The sequence below is a fragment of the Pelodiscus sinensis genome, chromosome 3 (assembly GCF_049634645.1).
Source record: "Pelodiscus sinensis isolate JC-2024 chromosome 3, ASM4963464v1, whole genome shotgun sequence".
NCBI lineage: Eukaryota > Metazoa > Chordata > Testudines > Trionychidae > Pelodiscus > Pelodiscus sinensis.
In genome coordinates this window covers 99,000,594-99,020,692 of record NC_134713.1, presented here as the reverse complement: position 1 = coordinate 99,020,692, position 20,099 = coordinate 99,000,594, and the positions used below count along the sequence as shown (strand labels likewise).

Here is a 20,099-nt window from a genome sequence, read left to right as displayed (position 1 = left end):
GTCAGTTGACTACTTGACTAATTGATTTTCCCCCTTGCTGCCTCTATAAGATAGAGGCAGCAAAAGGGGGGAAGAAGCGGTACTTCAAAGGGCAGAGCCACACAGCTGATCCCCTGCTCAGCTGTGAGGCGCGCCCCTTTGAACGGCCGCCTCAGCATTTTAAAGCGGCAGCGACTCAGCAGTGCGGGTGCTGCCACCCATGGAGCCCGGGGTCAGCTAGGGACTGATCCCAGGCTCCAGTGTGGCATTTCCCTGGAACCTGGGAGTCCCCAGCTGACCCCAGGTTCTGGAGAAATGCCAAGCAGAACCTGCAGTCAGCTGGGGAGTCACCAGATGATTGCTGAAATGCCAACGTGGAGCCCGGGGTCAGCTGGGGAGTCCTCAGTTGACCCAGGCTCCCTGTGGCATTTCAAATCTGCAGCACAGCTTGGAGGCTGGTGTCATTGGGGGACTCAGAGTACCCCACTGACCCTGGGCTCCATGTTACGCTGCTGCTTTGAAATGCACAAGAGCCCCTGCTGGGAACTCTTGTACATTTCAAAGCTGGCATCTGCATGTAGCCCCTGACTGCATGCGGAGTTCCACATTCCTCCTTCGAAATGTACAAAAGCCCCAGCCAGGGGCTCCATGTACATTTCAAAGAGGAATGCGGAAGTGCCTATTGACTAGTTGAGTAATTGATGGAAATTCCACTGACTACTTGACTCATAAATTAACCATAATTTAATATCCTTACATAGAAGATTTGCAGACCAGATGGCCAGCCCAGGATATACTGGAATACTCTGGGAATGGGGTGGTTGGTTATGAATAAGCTAGTGATCTAGTAAACAGACCTTTTAGAATGCTGCTTTCCCCCCTCCTCCCACTCCTCTCAACTGACTATTGCCTACCTTAAAATACATTGGTGTTCTTTCTGTGGGTATACTCTTGCAGTACTTTCCTTTTAGAAGGTTTTACTCAGACCAGTAAAAATGTTGCATTATAGGCAGAATTATAGGGGGAGGGGAATCTTAAGTTCTGTATGTTGTGTAAGAATGGACTTTTGCATATCCATTCTTGTAGGAGTTTGTCATGCTCCTCCAGTGACATCAAAGTAGGGAAGTACTCTTGCAGTTAATTGCATAGTGCCCAAATTCTTATCCAGTCATATTTCCAAGTAGACATCCCATTACTAAAAAAATTCCAGTAACTCACTGAAGTGATACATGTTTCTTGTCCAGAAAATTTGACCATTATTTAATGCCTTATCTCCAAGTTTCCACAAGAAATAGTTGGACTCTGAACTGTTCCATAAACAGTATTTTAGAGGTCTGTTACCATCCTGTTTGAATGAGGGGGAGTGCTACTGAAGATTGTCACTGTTTCTTAGAAACTTGAATTCCCTCTGATTGGGGCCTTCCCAGTTTTTTAATGGATGTATGTATTTGAATATCAACATTTTCATTCGTTATATAATTTCCACTATCTTCTTTCACACCTATGCATATCTGATATCAATCTGCCATGCACAGATTTTCTGGTTTTGGAACTGAAATTAAATAGTGGTGATTATGGCTGCCTCCTTACTCTTTTAAGTGACTCAGTCCAACTGCACAGGCTACAGGGACCCATAATCTTTTAAAACAAACTAGCAGTGAGAACATTTCTTAATGTGATGATGCCATCTCTGTGAGTTCTCACCTTTGGGTCTCAGTGCACTAGTGAGATGCATGGAAATGTAAGCTCAATTTTTTGGGCCTCTAAGAGCATAAAGGAGTACCTGAGTACAGACCTCGTACCCCATCCACTGCTTGTGCACCAACATGAAGTTTGCCAACCTTGGGTCAACCCTTGGGTTTCTAGTTGACCTCAGGGTACATCTACACTGCACACTTATTTTGAAATAAGCTGTTCTGGAAGAAATACTCCAAAATGGCTTATTTCGAAATACCACATCTACACTACTGGGAAGCCTCAAAGTTAGTCTGAGGTAGACTTCCCTAATGTGGACGTGCTACCTCAATTTTAGAGCCTCAGGAGGTATTGGGGTGTCATTTGTATGAATGGTCCTGGGGAGGAGCTATTTCAAAATAGCAGCAGTAGAGTGCCCACACTACAGCCATTTCGAAATAGGCATTCATTCTCGTGGAATGAGGCTTACAGATTTCGAAATAAGCCATCCGTTATTTCAGAATTATTTGAAAATAATGGAATTGCTGTGTAGATGCACCCTTACAAAAGGAGTTGCACCTCTGCAGCGTCAACTGGCTTCAACTGTTTGTCCCACCTTGCTTCTGCTGCATAGTGTAGCTGTGGGAGGTGGTTCTTTTTGTAGTTTTCAACTCTGAAAATATTTCAGTTGTATGTATCTTTGTTCTCTCATGGGAAGTCATCCACAGCTTGATAGTTGGAAAAGGAACGTTGCTTAATGGCTTCAGAGCAATGTCTGTGCAGCAGTAATATGGACAGCTGCACTCCCAGCATGCTTTGCATGTGAGTCAGGTATGCTATGCAGGGGTGGTAGTCAGTCTACAGATGTGACCAAGCATATTTTAGCATCCTAGGGATTTCCTTAAAGCTCCTCTTGATGCCAGCCCAGAATGCTTTCAAAAGAAATCATGAAATCAAAAGCTTGAGTTAGCTTTAATGGATGAGCACTGGGCCTCTGTACCACCAAGCCTCTCTAGTCCCAGATAGGTAGCTTCATCACTGAAGTGTCTGTCAATATCTTTCCTCCAGGGATTCCAGTACTGTTCCCAGTATTGTTTGGTCTCAGTGTTTAAGTCAACACTGCACAAGTACAGCTTGTTGGATGCACCACAACACCTCTGTGGAATAAGTGGATGTTTTTCTACAGAAGGCAATGAAGTCAAAGGCCACCCTTAATTGTTTTTAGTCTGTCTTGTCCTTCAGGTCCATCTTAGAAGGGTGGGAAGAGATGCCTCACTTAAAAGCAAGCTTTCATGTCAGCAGCTGACATCTAGGATGCTCAGGTCACTGCCTCCGTAACAGCAGCAACATAAAAGGTTTTAACTTTCCTTTCAGTGAGTACCAAACATTTTAAGGGCTCTAGAATACATTGGAGTTAAATATACAGTGTAAAAGATTTTTTTAATCGGTTGCTGTTATAGCATAATTGAATTGTGATAATTTCATTTTCATTTTTGCAGTGTTAATTTTTATACTTTCATTCTATCAGCAGATGGTTACAGCAGTTCAGACTCCTATACTTCAGATCCAGAGCAGATTGGAAGTACTGTAACTCGGCAACGGTCAGTAGAGTAGTAACAGAAGGATTGTCAAAAGTTGTAAAGTAGCACATTTCCCTCCTTTCCCCAATCATCTCTTTGGTTATTTAATAACTAGCATGTAAAAGGCCAGGTAATGATTTATGGTGGCTGTTTTAATAAAGTAGCAAGCTGGAATTGACTGCTAGCTATTACTCCATGTTTAGTCGTGAGAACCTTCTACTTGATGTATAGGATTCCTTCGAAAATACAAGAAAGCATAACCATAGGTATGTCAGTTGGTTGTCACCTAAGATACAGCTAGTTTCTTTGGTTTTGAAGTCTGCAGTGATTTATAGATAAGTACTAAATATAGTTCTCTGGTTGCATCTTGAAGTGCTTTGGAGGCCAGGATTAAAATTCAAAATGGTCTGGACAAACGAGAAATGATACGTTGTAAGCAGGGTAAAATGTAATACGGATAATACAAGATGTTCCACTTAAGGAGCAATCAAGTTGCATGCATTAAAAAATGAAAAATGGCTGCTTAGGAAAGAATATTGCAGAAGGCGGTCTGGAGTCATGGTGCACCACAAGCTAAATATGAGTCAATACTGTTGCAAACAAAGTAAACATCACTTTGGGAGGTATTCTGGGTTGTGTTGTCAGCAAGACACGAGTAGTAATTCTGCTCTGTACTGACTAGCCTCAGCTGGGGTATTGTGTCCAGTTCTGGATGTCACATTTCAGGAAAGATGTGGACAAACTGCAGAAAGTCCAGAGAAAAACAACAATGATTGAAGGTCTAGAAAATATGAGCTACAAGTAAAGATTGAAAGAATTGGATTTGTTTAGTCTGGAGAAGAGAAGACTTGGGGGAGGCAGGTAATAATTTTCAAGTACATAAAAAGTGGTTACAAGGAGGAGGAAGAAAAATTGTTCTTGTTAACCTCTGAGGACAGGACTAACAGCAATGGGCTGAAACTGCAATAAGGGCAGTTTAGGTTGAACATTGGGAAAAACTTGCTAATTATCAGGATAGGTAAGCACAAGAGTAAATTACCTAGGGAAATTGTGGAATCTCCATGACTGTAGGTTTTTTTTAAGAGCAGGCTAGACAAATCTATCAAGGTGGTCTAGATCCATGGTGCCCAACATGCTATCCACCAGCCACATGTGGCTATTTGGCCAGTTGAGTATAGCTAGTTCACTATAGGTAATACTTAGTTCTGCCTTGAGTTCAAGGGACAGGACTAGGTGACCTCCCAAGATCCCTTCAAGTCCTACAATTCTGTGATCCTTTTAATACATAATTTCTTATTAAATGTGGGTTTTAAAGCACTAAAATCTCCAGTGAGTGGGCACTCAGAGGAGGACTGGAAATCTGCTTTGCCATTAAACATCATAGGATCGGTTTTTAAGTTACATCTTAAAACTAAAATAATTAGGGTGGCTTCATATAGTAAACATGAAAACTGTAACTTGTAGTGCAATAGCTTAGAAATTGTTTTCCTGTGTTGTTTAATTGCAAAGCTGATTTTGTCCTCTTACATAAATCTACATTATTGAGGTGATGGTTTTTGTTGATATAGCCATAGTCACTTGACGAGGGGGTGATGTTGCTACACAGAAAATCTATGGTATGAGGATATACTAGCATAGCCTCTTTAGTATAGATGTACCTACAGGTTTCTTTTTTTAATTAAATGGGTGCACCAGAACTCTTCTAGACAAAAAAAACCCATTCAGATACTACTAATAGCTCCATCTCTCTTTAACCTCATTCTGAGTTTGGGCTTATTTTGCATTTACATCAGTTTCCCCATCATGATGAAAATCTTTTCAGGATCTGCATCTGTTGTTGGATCTTGACATTGCTAATATGTTTTGCATTTGTAAGAGCTTAACATTTATACCAAATAACAAAAACATCCAATAATAAGAATAGTATTTATCAAGACCATAAATATATGGACTAGTTAATAGAAATTTCAGACGGCAAAGCTAGTATTCACCTCTGCAAACATACATTGAGACTCTCAGCTTCATCATGCTCAAGGTGGGCTTTTATGTGAGTGAGTCAGAGCAACCAAAAATTTAGTTTTCTTTAATACCATGCCACTCAACAGTAGAAAACAATTCATATTCAGGCTATTGACAGAAAGTTGTTACTTTTACAGAAGTCCTGATCGTAGTAACTACCAGTCTAGGTTTGATATTACATACCTTCTCCTAAATTAACTCTTGCGATGTCTACTGTGAGATGCTATAGGCTTCCACAAATATTACAGAAGGTTATAAGAGTGCAATAAGGAGGGATAATATGGATTTTGACAAAGAAATAAAGGCATTAAGATAATGTGGTCATATCAGAATTGGGAAACACTGGAGTCTTGCTTTAAAAAGTTAATTTGGCTGTGGAAAAAGAGGCTCATGGTAGCTATAATCTTGAAACAAGATTTCTTCATAGAGACATTTTGGGTTGCACTTCGCAATTGAATGTCTACTGTTCTGTCTATCTGAACCTCTACAGAAGTTTACTTGTTTTGCAGATCACATTCAGGAACATCTCCAGACAACACTGCACCACCACCACCCCCTCCTAGGCCTCATCCTTCACACTCTCGTTCATCATCTTTAGATATGAACAGGTCCTTTACAGTTACCCCAGGTAGGTACATAATACATTCATGTGTTTGCTAATTTGTTTAGTACATATTTATCTTAAACAAAAAAAACATTTCTGGAGAAAGTGTTGACTTTATTTTTTAAAATACAGCATTAGGTTTGAAGTGAACTGCTGAAAGTGTTAAATACACAAATTGCTTTTGTTAAAATGTAGACTCTTTTTTAAAGAACAATAGTGGCTTAATCAACAGTGTTTTTAAAACAGTACATAAGAATGACCATACTGGGTCAGACCAAATATTTATGTATCTATTCAGCCAGTATTCTGTCTCCTGACAGTGGCCAATGCCAGGTGCCCCAGAGAGAATGAACAGAGCAGGTGATCCCTCCCTGTCACCCCTTCCCAGTTTCTGATGTACAAAGGCAAGGAACACCATTCTTACCCTTCTTGACTAATATTGATTGATGGACCTAACCTCCATGAATTTATCTAGGTTTTTTTTTAACCCTGTTAGTCATGGCCTTCATCATCTGGCAAGGAGTTCCACAGGTTGGGATTGGTCCTGCTTTGGGCAGGGGGCTGGAGTTGCCCTCCTGAGATCTTTCAGCTCTGTGATTCTGTGATTCTAGGTTTAATGTGCATTGCTGAAGAAATGCTGCTTTTTTGTGTCTTAAACCTGCTACCTATTAATTTCATTTGGGACCCCTGGTTCTTGTGTTATGGGAACAAGTAAATAACTTTTCCTTATCTACTTTCTCCACACTAGTCATGATTTTAATAGATCTCTATCATATCCCCGCCTATTCTCCTCTTTTCAAAGGCTATGTCTACATAGCAGCATTATTTCAGAATGACTGATGTTTCGGAATAACTGATTCTGAAATAACATAGTCCGTGTCTACACAGCAAGCATTTATTTCAATATAATGTCCAAATAATGTCAAGCTGGAGGACTTCTTACTGCAACTCCTGTAATCATTTTACAAGGAGTAAGGGAAGTCAGAGGAAGAGTCCTCTAATTTGGACTTTTTGCTGTGTAGACAGCACTAGAAGCCAAAATAAGCTATTTCGAGTTAAGTTACACTTGACACAGCTCAAATTGCATAGTTTATTTTGGCTTCAACCCTGCTGTGTAGATGTGCCTTAGGTGAAAAGTCCTACTCTTTCTAATCTCTCCTCATATGGCAGCCATTTGAAACCCCTAAAGTAAGTTGCTATAGAAATGAGTGCTAGTGTAATCAAGTGAAAAACATGATAATGGGAGCCACAGGCAGACTACACATTCCAGTATCTCCGAATTAAAGCAGTAGGAGTTCTTGACAAATGTAGATTCAAGAAAATGGTGGTAATAGATGTATAGCTTCAGATAATTATTACAGGTAATTTACTGTGTGTTGACACAGACTGCCTTTATTTCAGGTTCTGATCTTAAAGCACTGACTATACAAAGGATTTTCTGATTGGAAAAAACTGAAATGTAGAGAAGTTTACACAAACTAAAGATACAAGGAGTAGAACCCAGGTCCAATTATCAGTCTCTCGCACTGTCCTTTTGACCATTTTGTTTGACCAAAGTGGTCAATTTAGCCTTATTTGTAGATAAGGGTTGCTTTAACTTCTTACCCACCCTGAGGTTGTGGCTTACTCCTACTTTAATCTGAGTCCAGTCCACAAAATTGACTACAGCAGAGAGATATCAACAAAAGGTGGACCCTGTGGTATATAACAAAGACTATCCAGTGCTCTTTCTATAATAATTTCTTAGTAGCAGTCTAGTAAAGAGAGACCAATTCAAATGCGTAATATTTGTATTACTTTCACAATGCCTTGGTGAAAAATCCTAAGTGTTAGTCATCTTCATCAACACTACCAGTGATGGTCATGGTATCATCTGTCCACCTCCCTCCCATAGGGACACAGCCCAAGACACAGCTTTTACAATGTGTTACTGAGATTCTTACCTATTTAGGAAGGCTTTTTACCCCTCTTCGTTCTAACTTCCACTCCCCACTAGGGATGATAAATTTACATTAATCGGCTAATTGAATAGTCTATGCAGTTTGCATCAGTCTCCTGGTAGCTCCATGCTCCCTGCAACATTTCAAAGTGGCAGCACTGCATGGATCCCAGGGTCTGGCCCCAGGCTCCATGTGGTGCTGCCACTTTGAAGCACCCTCTTCCTCCCCCCTTTCCTCCCCCATTGCTGCCTCTTTCTGATGGAGGCAGCAAGTGGGGGAAAGCGACTAGTGTAGTGACTATTCAATAAGCATTTACTTATAGGATAGTTGACTAGTTGTTCACATTCCTACTCCCCACTGCTTTTGGTGTGTTTCTTCTACACAGGCCTAAGTCATTGGTTCCCATACTTAACAACATTTGTTACCTTACCCCATAGTAACAGTAATGTTAAGGAAGTTTTTAACATTTCACCCTGCTATCAGTGGTTCTCTTGTAGTGTCAACTAATCTCTAGCAGTTATTTAGGGCATCAAAGTATCTCAAACAGACACAAGCTTGGCAGGCTTTTCATCAACTTACTTACACTAGCTAATCTTCACAATATAGCTAACTTATCCTAAGGCCTGATTTGGCTATACGTGTGATCTGTAGGACCTGTTTTACAGCGTAAATTCTTATATTTTCCCTATATCTTAACTATAACTGTCACCTTTTATCCTTGGCTACAGTACAATTGCGCCATGTCACTGAAGGATAGTCCTGGCTCTTTTAACTTGTGCACAGCTAATGCAGCTTATTTTCATGTTGGCAGTGTGGAAAACTAAACACATGTTCATCATATTCGCAATGAGCATGTCCTAACAGATGGAAAAAGCCTGGTCATCAAACTGTCATTTAGAGCCGTTGTCTTTTCACAGGACAGCAACAAGCTGGAGTTGCCTACCCCCCTGCAGTGCCTCCAAGACCACAGCCTACACAGGTGAAGTTGTCTTATTCTGTTACACTGTCAGTTGACATTTAAGAAGAGTATAGAATTATTTGCATGTGTGCCAGCTTTGTCAGCTGAATTTTTAAGTCTGCTCCAAAATGTGGTGGCAGGTTAGCACATGGGGCTGGCTTTTGGAAACACTGGGGGCATGAACTTGTACCAGTGCTTTCAAGCCTAGACTTCTGTCACCATGGAAGGCTTCCCCAGAAAGATGAGGACCTGCTCTTGGGGAAGCAGTGGACTAAAAGGAGACATTGTTCTGATGTACTTTTCCCTCTGAGGTCAAAGGGAAGAGTATCTGGTACAGGAGCCACATGGGAGGGGAGCAGAGACCATAACTTAATTGGGCACTGTCCCCAAAATAATTGATGGATAGCAGTACAGAAATATACACAAATGATGTGGCACAAGTTGGAGGTGGTATGACGTACCCCATGGCAAATGATCCTCTGTTTTGTAAACACTTCTCACCTGAGATCTGACACATTCACTGCATCAAGCATACATCTGATAGCTTACATATTCATGGATAAATATCCTATCTACAGAAAGCATGTAACTTGTCAAGACTCAAACACAGAGGTTTATGCACAGGTAATATTTATGGAATGATGTATTTATCTAAAGTATGCTGTATGCACTCAGAGTAGCAATTAGTCACTCAATGATGATCCATTCAAGCAAGAGGGAGCTGCTAGTCAGTCCTGGTTAGCTAGCAAGACAGTTCAAGGTTATTCAAGGTTTTGTTGTCTGACCTTACCACATCCCAAGCCAGTTAATTGAAAACTATCAGAGACCATGATAAACAAAACCATTTAAAGACAAACTCTGCAACAAGGCAGGAATTCAACATGCCAGTTTTCAGTATGATAGACCTTGTCTACAGTACAGGTTAATTCGATATAATTTACATAAATCAAGGGTGTGAATAATCTGTATATGTTATATTAACCTAAGCACCGGTTTAGGTGTTACTATATTGCCAGGAAAGCTTCTCCCACTAGTATAGCTACCACCTCTTGTGGCGGCAGAACTTAAGTTCCCCCATCACCTTAGAACAGGGCTGAGGAACTTTTTTTGGGTTTGGGGCCACTGACTCACAGAAAAAAACACAGCCAGGGGCCATGCACAAGTGAGAAGGGGGGGAAGCCTTGCTAACCTGACTCCCAAGTGAGGAGAAAAAATCCTAATAGGTGAGGCCCCCAATGAAAATGCAGGGAAAAAAACAAGAGACGTTCTCATCACACATTCGTGCTCCAGCCTCAAAAAGGTGGGTAGGAGCACCAAGAATCAGGGCTCCCTCTCTCCCCCGGGCCAGATTAACTCTTCTGGGGGCCCAGAGCTAGTAGATTTTGTAGGACCCCTGTAGATTCCGGGGTAGGACCAAAAATGAGGGGTTCAGCGTGTGGGAGGTAGCTGCTGGGGAGTGGGCTGATAGTGTGGGGTCAGGGTGGGAGGGAGGATTTCAGGAGAAGGCTAGGGGGTAGGAGTGCTTGGTCTAGGTCTCGGGGGTGGGAGGGCAGGAGATTGGGGCACCTAACTGGTGCAGTTCCTAGTAGGTGACAGATGGCTCTGTGAAGCCCTACCCACTTGCTGGTACCATACACTGCTCCCATTGGACAGGATTCCTGGCCAGTGAGAGTAGTGGTGGATGAAGCCTGCAGGCAAGTGCAAGAACAGAGCTTCCCTGCGCTTCCATTTCAGGCTACTTCCTCCCCTCTCCTAGGCTTGCTTTGATCTAGCCTGCAAGGTTTGGGGTTCCCCCTCCTCACATTGGGGAGCCCGGGTTTGGAGACTTGCCATGTGGCTGGAGTGCCAGCACTGTCTTGGCCCACTGTAGGGTAGAGTAGGGGAAAGATCCAGCCCATGAGGCTCAGGGCAAAGACAAGCTACAGACCAAACCCAGCCCGTGGGGGGCTGTAGGCTGTCCATTCCTGGCTTACAGCATCTACACCACAAAGCACTGAATTGGTGCAGCTGCACTGCTGTAAGTGCCATAGTGTAGAGAAGGGCATTGTGGATCTATCAGTGAGGAAATCTCTTAAGGAGCGGGGAGCTTCCATGAGAGCTTTTATCCTGGGTCTAGTGAAAGTAGCTATCTCTGCCATGGGCTGAACTTTGGGGATCAGGGGGAGCCTACTTTATTATATAGGAAAGGTAAAATGGTATGTGTAGGCTCAGGTTTGCATTTAATGATTCTATTTTGTGTGTAAACAGTTACCACCATCACTTTCTCACTGATTAAATCTTTATTCTTTCTTAAATAAACTTAAAAGTAAGTGCTCACAACTGCTGGTTTACAATAATAGTGGTTTAAGATAAAACTGGCAAATTGTGGTACACTGCACCATTGATTGCAGAGGATCTGGAATTTCTGATTAGCCGTTATTGGGCTGTATCACAGGGGAATGGTTCAAAAGGACTCAGGGATTGTGATGCACATATTGATAACCTGCCTGGTGAAGCAAGGGCTGGGAATGTCGGAGCTGTCACCCAGTTGCTACAAGAAAAGACTCCTCATTGGAGGCAAGGTTAACAAGGTGGCTCATAGCTCTGGGTACCATAAGAACAGTCATAGGTAGCACATGCAGTTTTAAGTTCTATGAAATTTTTCCTCACATTCATGTCACCAGTATAGGTTGGAACTCCCTGGTCTGGAACTCTGAGGACCTGTGTGTTCCTGAACAGGGAGTTTTCCAGACCAGGTGAGGTCAAGACTCTCCTCCCCAGCCATCAGCCCCGTTTCTGGGTGCCAGCCCCAGCCACTGGTCTTCTCTTTCAGCCCTAATCAGGGCTGCTCTCCCAGCCATGCCAGCCCCATTGCCTTAATCCCCAGCCCTGGTTGAGGCCACACTCCTCTGCTGCTAGTCCAGGCTGATGCTTCTGATCCTCACCGACCCACTCCCAGCCAGGCTCTCTGGTCCTGCAAGACCACAAATGTTGCCAGACCAGAGAGTACCTGATTTTAGAGTTTCAACTTGTACCTTGCTTTGGGGAAATTACTATCCAATCGACTATTTATTTGATTAGTTAATCAAAATTTAACATACCTATTCTGGATCAATGCATGAGCCAGATAATGGCGCATGTGAGGGTACGTTGCCCAGTACTCTCAATCTATCAATCTTTTTTTGGTTTATTTTGTGCATTTCATAGCATTGTAGAAAGTCACTTTCAGTACCAGACCATTTGTTGTTTTTTAAGTTTATCCTGTACAGACTAACTTGGCTACCCCCTGAAGCTTTCTAACTATTTATAGTTATTCTCCCTGATTCAGTTTTGTGGGTATTTCACAGATCAGTGGAGAGAAAAAAGAACGTCTGCAAAACCACCAAAATTGGCAAGTGGAAGAGATGAGGAAGGTGCAATAGCTAAAACTTTTAACTCCTTTCCTTTAACTGATTAAATTTCAAGTGAAGATGTCCCTTTAATATTTCAAGTCTTCTCAGTGAACTTGTAATACTGAGCAATTCAAGTTAGATTAAAGGAATATATATTATTGGAAACACTCCTCTTAATTGGAAACAAAACCTTTAAGTCTTTGAAAACCTCTAAAATTGTTAGTCCTTGATTTATCATGTATAACTTAGCTAAAAGGAAATTGAACGTAATATGAAGTCCTCTTTCATTTTTAATTCAGGTTTGACTGTGTTCTGTATTTGTTTACTTCATTTATAAGATTGTGTAGCTTCATATTTTATCCTAAATAGTAATGAAATCCATTCAGAAAACAGTGCATCACCTGTGGACCTGCGCTGTCACCATTTCCAAGCCTAAATTGTTGCCTAAAGCCAAAAACTGTGGGTTGACCCTGAAGAGCTACAGCATTTTTTGAAAGTAGTAAACCCTTGTCTACACTAAGTGCAAGTGGTGTCTAAAATGAATTAAGATGTTTGCTAACAAATTTAAGATACTGCCTATTTTTCTTCCTGGAGTTCTACCTAATATATGGAGGTGAGCAGCTCCCCATGAAGTTTCCTGGTGACACAGTACAAAGTCCTCTTACGTTGTTAGCTCCAGAGCTTTCCCCATAATTATAGCTAGCATGACCATCATATATAACTTAAATATTCAAAATGGGTTCTGTCAAATTCATGAAAGCTCACATTGGAATTTTTATCCCAAAAAAACCCTGCCTTCATGCATAGCTTTAGTTTTAAAAACACAGTTTACAAACTTTGTGCACTTTGTCATGATGTTAATTAGCATGTGACAGCAGAAAAGGGTTTTATCTGCTGTACTAAGAGCCACTTTACTTTCATATTTAAAGTACATTAACTGTGAATTGTGAGACAGATAATGGAAGAAAAACGGACTTCTCAGTTTGCCTTTACCCAAAGTGCTAAGTTACTCTTCTAAAAATAGCAATTTGTGAGCCTCCAGTAACTTATTCTAGCAGTAATTATAAACTGGGAATCATTTATTATCCATAGTTTTTGGTTTTCTGATAGGAAGTGATTTGACAGTGGCTGTTGCAAACTACAGGCAATCCCCGGGTTACGTACAAGATAGGGACTGTAGGTTTGTTCTTAAGTTGAATCTGTATGTAAGTCGGAACTGGCATCCAGATTCAGCTGCTGCTGAAACTGACCAGCGGCTGATTACAGAAAGCCCGAGGCAGAGTTGCTCTGCCCCGGGCTTCTTGGAATCAGCTGCTGATCAGTTTCAACAGGCTGAATCTGGACGCCAGTTCTTAAATACAGATTCAGCTTAAGAACCCCAGGCATCCCCAAGTCAGCTGCTGCTGAAACTCTGCCTCGGGCTTCCTGTAGTCAGCGCTGGTCAGTTTCAGCAGCGGCTGACTTGGGGACGCCTGGGGCAGAGCAGCTTGGGTGCTGCTGGGTTGCTCCAGTAGCGCCGCTCCTTGACGCTACTGGACCAACCCAGCAGCACCCAAGCTGCTCTGCCCCAGGTGTCCTGATTCAGCCGCTGCTGAAACTGACCAGCAGCGGCTGAATCAGGACGCCTGGGGCAGAGCAGCTGGGGTGCTGCCGGGTTGGTCCAGTAGCGCCCAGAGCGGCGCTACGGGACCAACCAGCAGCGCCCCAGCTGCTGTACCACAGGCGTCCGGAGCAAAGCCGCGGAGCACGGGGACAGCGGGACAGCCCAGACGCGCGGCGGCTGTCCTGCTGCCCGCGTGCTCCGCGGCTTTGCTCCCCGTCTCCCAAAGCCTCTGAGGACGCCGGTAGCGGGACAGCCGCGGCGTGTCTGGGCTGTCCGCTGCCCGCGTGCTCCGCGGCTTTGCTCCCCGTCTCCCTGGTCTCCAGCAGACCAGGGAGACGGGCAGCAAATCCTGTTCGTAACTGTGGATCCGACATAAGTCGGATCCGCGTAACTCGGGGACTGCCTGTAATTCTAAAAGAATGTTTAACTTAAAGATGATGGAGGAAAGGGGTCAAAAAGGTTTTGCACTAAGACAAGTTATTCATATAAATGTATGTTCAAAATCATGGGAAATATAAATGTTATACTTTTAATTATTTTTTATATCTTTCATATTTATATTTCTCAGATGTCATATTGTTCTCAAACCATTTAAAATTAACAAGCTATGCAGTTTTAAAAAAGCCACAAGATATATCCATGAGTCTTTTTAAAAAATGATTGGTGTGCTATTTTTGTGCTTGAAGGCATTCTTCCATTTATATCAGTCACCACAAGCAATGAATCAGCATTTTGCTCAGGTGCACCCTGCTATTGCTGGATGGTTCTTCCTTACACTTTTCAAATCTGGATTGTTGTGGAACCTTTAGGATCCATTATTCCATCTGCCCCTTTGTCTTTTACTTTCCTGGTATTTGAGTTGTCCCAAAAGACAGCTTGCAGGGAGGTTACGTTGTATCCATTCTCAAAGAGATGTACACTTGGAAAAATGGAAAACAAAATAGTTTAGATGAAAGTAAAGAAATTTAACTTTACCAATGTTGGTACTTTTGATCATGGGTTACCAGAATGTTCTGCCCTTTGTTATAAATATAGTCATTTTGTACTTGTATGGCGAAAAGCATATTTGTTCTAATGGCAGGATAGAAACTTCTGTGTGTTAGTACAAGTCTAAACAAAGGCAGTAATGTCTGCAGTAATGCATTAATTAAATAATTGTCCTTGGTTAGCAGCATTCTTTCATAAACTCTTGTTTGGACAAGATTTTGCTCATATATATTAGGTCAGTTATTTCAAGAACACAGTATTGGTTATTGTTATCTTTTTTTTTGCTATAGGGTGCAGGTCCTCATGTGCATCGCCCAGTTGATGCTGAAGGCCTAATAGCTCATACCAGTACCTCACCTCAACAAATACCGGAACAGCCAAATTTTGCAGATTTTAGCCAGTTTGAGGCACTCGTTGCATCAGGTGTAAATGAAGAGGAGGAGGAGGAAATTGAAACCCACTCAGAAGTCTTGCAGGTCAATGAAAATAGATATATTGTAGAGCACATTGGTGTACCCTATTAGTTACTCCCAGTAGACCTTGCATAAATCACTTTAAGCCTGCCCTGACCACTTTGCTAGTCGGTTTGTTTGGACATATACAGTCTTATTTTTTGTGTGTGTGTGTGTGTGTGTGTGTGACGTATCATGTGTAGCTGCTATAGTATAAATTATATTTAACATCTGATTTGGATCAGAAGACGTTCAAATGAGTTTCTATTATTAGGGCATCTCTTTATACTAAGGTTAGGACCAGTAGAGAGAGGTTCTAATTTAAGATTGAACAATCCTGTCTTGTTGCTGCCTCTCATGAAACATAACTTTCCAACATGTCTCTGGTGATATGATCTTGTTGCTGATCAGAAATAGTGATAGTAGAATGGCTACGGGATTTACTAGATGAAGTTGGTAATTGGCTTCAGTCCCCTCTCTTCATCTTGGGCCTTTAAAGAGGACTTAGGCTCACATAAGAGTCTTCTCTATTACTATAAGAGTCTTGAGAATGTAAAATTCTGTTTGTATAACCAAAGAACAGCATGATGAACTGGCCATCAGGCTAATTATTGCAGAATTAAATATTTGAATGATACATTGTGTCTAAACTATCTAATTCTCTGCAGGTTGAAAAACCCTCTGATTCTTCAGGCTCCCTTAGAGTTGCCAAAGCAGAGAGCAGGATTGAAGACAAGGCAGCTGTTAATGTCCCTGTTAATTCGGTATGTACAATTAACTTGAAGGTAGAAGTGTAGGTTTTAACCCAGAGAAGAATGTGTATTAGAACAGTTGCCAGTTAGTGATGCCTATACCTGTGTTTCCAGAAGCTTCCATTTGAATCCAGTTTCCAAGGGCTTCGAACTTTTTGGAATATTTACCTTTTTGGTTAAAATACTACGTTTGCAGGACTGGTTCCATCTAAAATTATCACAGTAGTAGCTCACGTTAATGAAGGTAGATTGCTTATCTGTAATAGTTGCAAAATAGGATTCATATTGGGATTATTTTTAGGATTTTAGTTCATAGGAAGCAGATGGCTATTACATATGCAGGTCAACTTCCTTGAAAAGAGTTAATCTTACACAGTGGTTCTGATGCCACTTGAGAGAACTAAAGTAGACCTGTTATAAGTCAGTGTTCTCAGAACTCTTAAATATGTGAACTAGTTTCACAGAAAGTTCTGCATAGCCAGTTGGTTTGAATAAAAATAAAATGTATTGTGATGTTTGCTTATGGGCTGTCTTTTACTTCCCAGGGAAAAGGCACTACACCTCTTGCTCCACCACCAAAGCCTATTCGCAGAAGGTTAAAATCAGAAGATGAGCTGAGACCTGAAGTTGAGGAGCATACACAGAAAACAGGTGTCATAGCTGCTGTTCTTGCTTCACAGCCATCTATCCCTAGGTAACCCAAGATGAGTATGAATGTCTAATATTGGGAAATTCACACTTAAACGGCAAATAAAACTGTTAGCTTACAGAAGAAATACAAGCAATTTTTATAGTGTTGATTTATTAGTGGCTATAAATCATGTACAAACTACTAAGTGAGTCAACATAAATGTTAACAGATTTTTAATTAGATTTTCCAAAAAAATTCCTGGTGATGTTGAAATATACCTAATAAGGTATTCCAGTTATTTGGATGAAAAACTTACTAGCATTTTACAAAATACAAAATGGTTAAATATCTTAGCGTGGTATTATTAATTTTAAATAAAGTTGGTGGGTATGGATGGTCTTGAATGTAAATGTGTGATTTTTTTCATACCCTCCTTTACCCTCAAGTCTACACTAAACACAATCAAATTAAATTAAAATCTATCTGGTATTGGTAGACTGAAAGAGATTATAGTACTTTAAGAGTGTAATGCATTGTCTTTGTTCTGTAGGAAACAGATATGCGAAGCTTCTGTGCAAATAAGGCTAGTATACTATGTGTTCTAGTCTGTAGAAAGGAAAGTAAGTGGGAAGAGTCACTAAATCATGTAAAAATGTCCTTTGTGTGGCTCTTGCTGGGCAATTGACACAGGATCTCAGGAATGGTTATCAAAGTTATTTCTTGGAGTGTATGGCAGTTAAGACTTATAAAAAAAAATACTTAATATACCTCAGGTCCGTGGGGAAAGACAAGAAGGCAATTCAAGCATCAATTAGACGCAATAAGGAAACCAACACTGTATTGGCCAGATTGAATAGTGAATTACAGCAACAGTTAAAGGTAATACCATCATTCTCTTTTTGTATATTGGTTTGTGGAAAAAAGTGTGTGCACATGTGTAACTGGAGAGAGTATAGTAATGGGGCCAGGTGAATAACTGGCTAGGCACTAGTACTGCTGAAAAGGCTCTGTGGATAACACAGTGGATCACAAATTAAATATAAACCAGCAATGTGGTGCAGTTGCAAAAAAAGGCTAATATTCTGAGGTGTTAAAACAGGAGTGTTTTAACATAAACATGGTAATTAATTGTCTCATTCTGCTCTACGTTGATGAGGCCTCAGCTGGAATACTGTGTCCTTTTTGGTACCACATTTAAAGAAAGATGTGGTGAAATTGGGGTGAGTCCTGAGGAGAAGGCCTAACATACGATGAAACTTTAAACATGCGTAGGGGTGGGGGTGGGTGTGTGTGTGTGTGTGTGTGTGTGTGTGTGTGTGTGTGTGTGTGTGTGTGTGTGTGTGTGAAATCTTGGAAAAGGAAGATTGGGATGGGAGACCTTCTAAGTCTTCAAATATGTTAAGGGATGTTATAAAGAGGAAGATGATTGCTTCTGCTCCATGTCCACTGAAAGGATAAGTGGTAATCATCTTAATCTGCAGCGGGGCAATTTGGGTTCAAAATTAGCAAAAACAGTAAAGATAGTTAAATAGTGGAATAGGCTTCCCAAGAAGATTATGGAATCCCTGTCATTGGAAGTTTTTAAGATGGACAAACATATGACAGGTCGTCTGGGTATACATAGTCCTGCTTCAGTGTAGGAGGCTAGAGTGTTTGACCTCTCAGGATCCCTTTCAGACCAACATTTTTATGAGTCTGTGATTACAGGAGATAGCTATTTACAATGTGCACTGTGGAACTCTGAAAATAGAAAGGACAATAAAATTAGTTTGTCGAAGTGTTTCTACAAGATGCCATCTGATTTCTAATTACCTTCATATTTCTGATTAACTTGCAGTTAAATATAGCAAAAATTATAACCAACACCTTTTACTTTTAATATCACTATTCTGAGATGAAGGTATTAGGAAAACTAGAAAAAGCAATTGAAAGTGCATTTATGGTGTGTGTTCCTCAGCCTGGGGAGAGATTCAAATCCTGAAAGATATTAATGAAAAGTAAAGTACTAAACACTGATTCATTTCATAAGCATGTTATTCAAAAATCACCTCGTCTTAGTTATGAAGTTCATACTGAATCCAAATATGCTAAAATGGGTGGATCTTTTTTTAAAAAACTGACAAGTATGAATTCAAATTTGTATTACAGATCTTTAAAGGCAATTGGGATAGGTGAAATTCACTGAAAACAAACTTTAAATGTTCATAAAACTTTAAGTGAAATTCTCCTCTCCCAGGTTTTTTTTGTGTCATTTATAAATTGTCAGCTAATCCTTGCTTAGTGTTTGGGTAGGACAAAAAGGAATTCAGCTTGTTTAAATAGCTTTATTATTGAACAAAGGTCTCATTCATAGTGTGCAGAATTCAATGGCAGAAGCTCTGATTCAGCTGATGGGCAGAGGTTCTCATATTCTTTAGAGAACAACTTAGCTTCAGGTTTGGGCATTCCAACATTTACCTAATTTTGATGACAGTAAGAAGTTTTCACAATGTTCACTGTGGACTGTAAATTTAAAAATCTTTCCTTTCCAGGATGTTCTTGAAGAGAGAATCTCCCTGGAAGTCCAACTGGAACAGCTTCGACCTTTCTCTCACCTATAAGCCAATTGCTGTTAACTGTGAATTTATTAATTTTGAAAGGGGGATTGGTTCAAAGCCTATTGAAAGACCCATTCATTCAGCTCAGTGCACTCTATTCAGCATTACATTTAGTGGTTCTGTTCTGTCAAGTTTGTCCATCTTTGCATTTAAGTATTTTACCTTCAATCCAAAAAAAATTAGGAAAACTTTTCTCCTTAAATGTTATATATCTTGGCGCTGCCTCTCCTGCCAATTCCTTGGGTGCATGGTCTTTCTGCTGGAGTTGAGTTTGCACAGTTTCAGTGGCCAAAACTTCAAACTGGAATTAGTTACATATAGGTTTTTATATTTCATGTCAAAGCCAAGGACAGCTAGTCAGTTAATTTTTAACATTCAAGCACTCAGATATAACATAAATGCCTCTTATTTGTTTTATTGTGTAAAACAAAACTAATCTGGTATGTGAACCAAAACTGATCTCCCAAACCACCTTTCACAATTTAGCAAGGAATTCACAATTCCAGAAAGCCTGCATTTTTTGCAATAAGGTAGCTCCCTCCAGCTGCGACAGTTTCTTGCAGGCTACCTTGCCATATCATCTAAAATTGATTCTATCATGTTTGTTTCATACTTTGTGCAGTATGTGGCTAGACTGCCAGATGTTCACACTTTTCCACTCATGATCTTGATTCAGTCGCATGCATATAAATGACCTATGGTACAACTGATACTAATTGTAACAGACCTTCCTCGGTCATCCCTTCTGTGAAAAGAATTGGGTGTTAATTCCCAATGTATTGATTGCACATTTCCTGAGCACTACCTGTAAATGCATGCTTCACACATTACCTTTTATTAACAGATCATATCCACCCGTCTTACTGTAACAGATTGTACTGTCAAGTAATGTGTCAATACCTTGCTGAACTTCTAATTCCCAGTCAAAAAATAAATGGTTTATTTCTTAGGA

General features: G+C 40.8%; 1 protein-coding gene across 8 annotated transcripts in view; it reads left to right on the top strand.

The window, feature by feature from the left end:
* REPS1 (RALBP1 associated Eps domain containing 1) overlaps positions 1–20,099 on the top strand; it is a 106,826-nt gene extending 86,727 nt beyond the window's left edge. For 5 of the 8 annotated variants that reach the window (XM_075924301.1, XM_075924299.1, XM_075924295.1 and 2 more), the window contains 8 exons: positions 3,182–3,254; positions 5,762–5,880; positions 8,714–8,775; positions 15,006–15,191; positions 15,836–15,931; positions 16,465–16,613; positions 17,324–17,429; positions 19,082–20,099. In XM_075924301.1, the coding sequence (XP_075780416.1) occupies positions 3,182–3,254; positions 5,762–5,880; positions 8,714–8,775; positions 15,006–15,191; positions 15,836–15,931; positions 16,465–16,613; positions 17,324–17,429; positions 19,082–19,150 (860 nt within the window). In that variant the 3' untranslated portion in view covers positions 19,151–20,099. The remainder of the gene's footprint in view (positions 1–3,181; positions 3,255–5,761; positions 5,881–8,713; positions 8,776–15,005; positions 15,192–15,835; positions 15,932–16,464; positions 16,614–17,323; positions 17,430–19,081) is intronic. The other 3 variants (XM_075924296.1, XM_075924294.1, XM_075924300.1) reach the window with 2 other exon arrangements.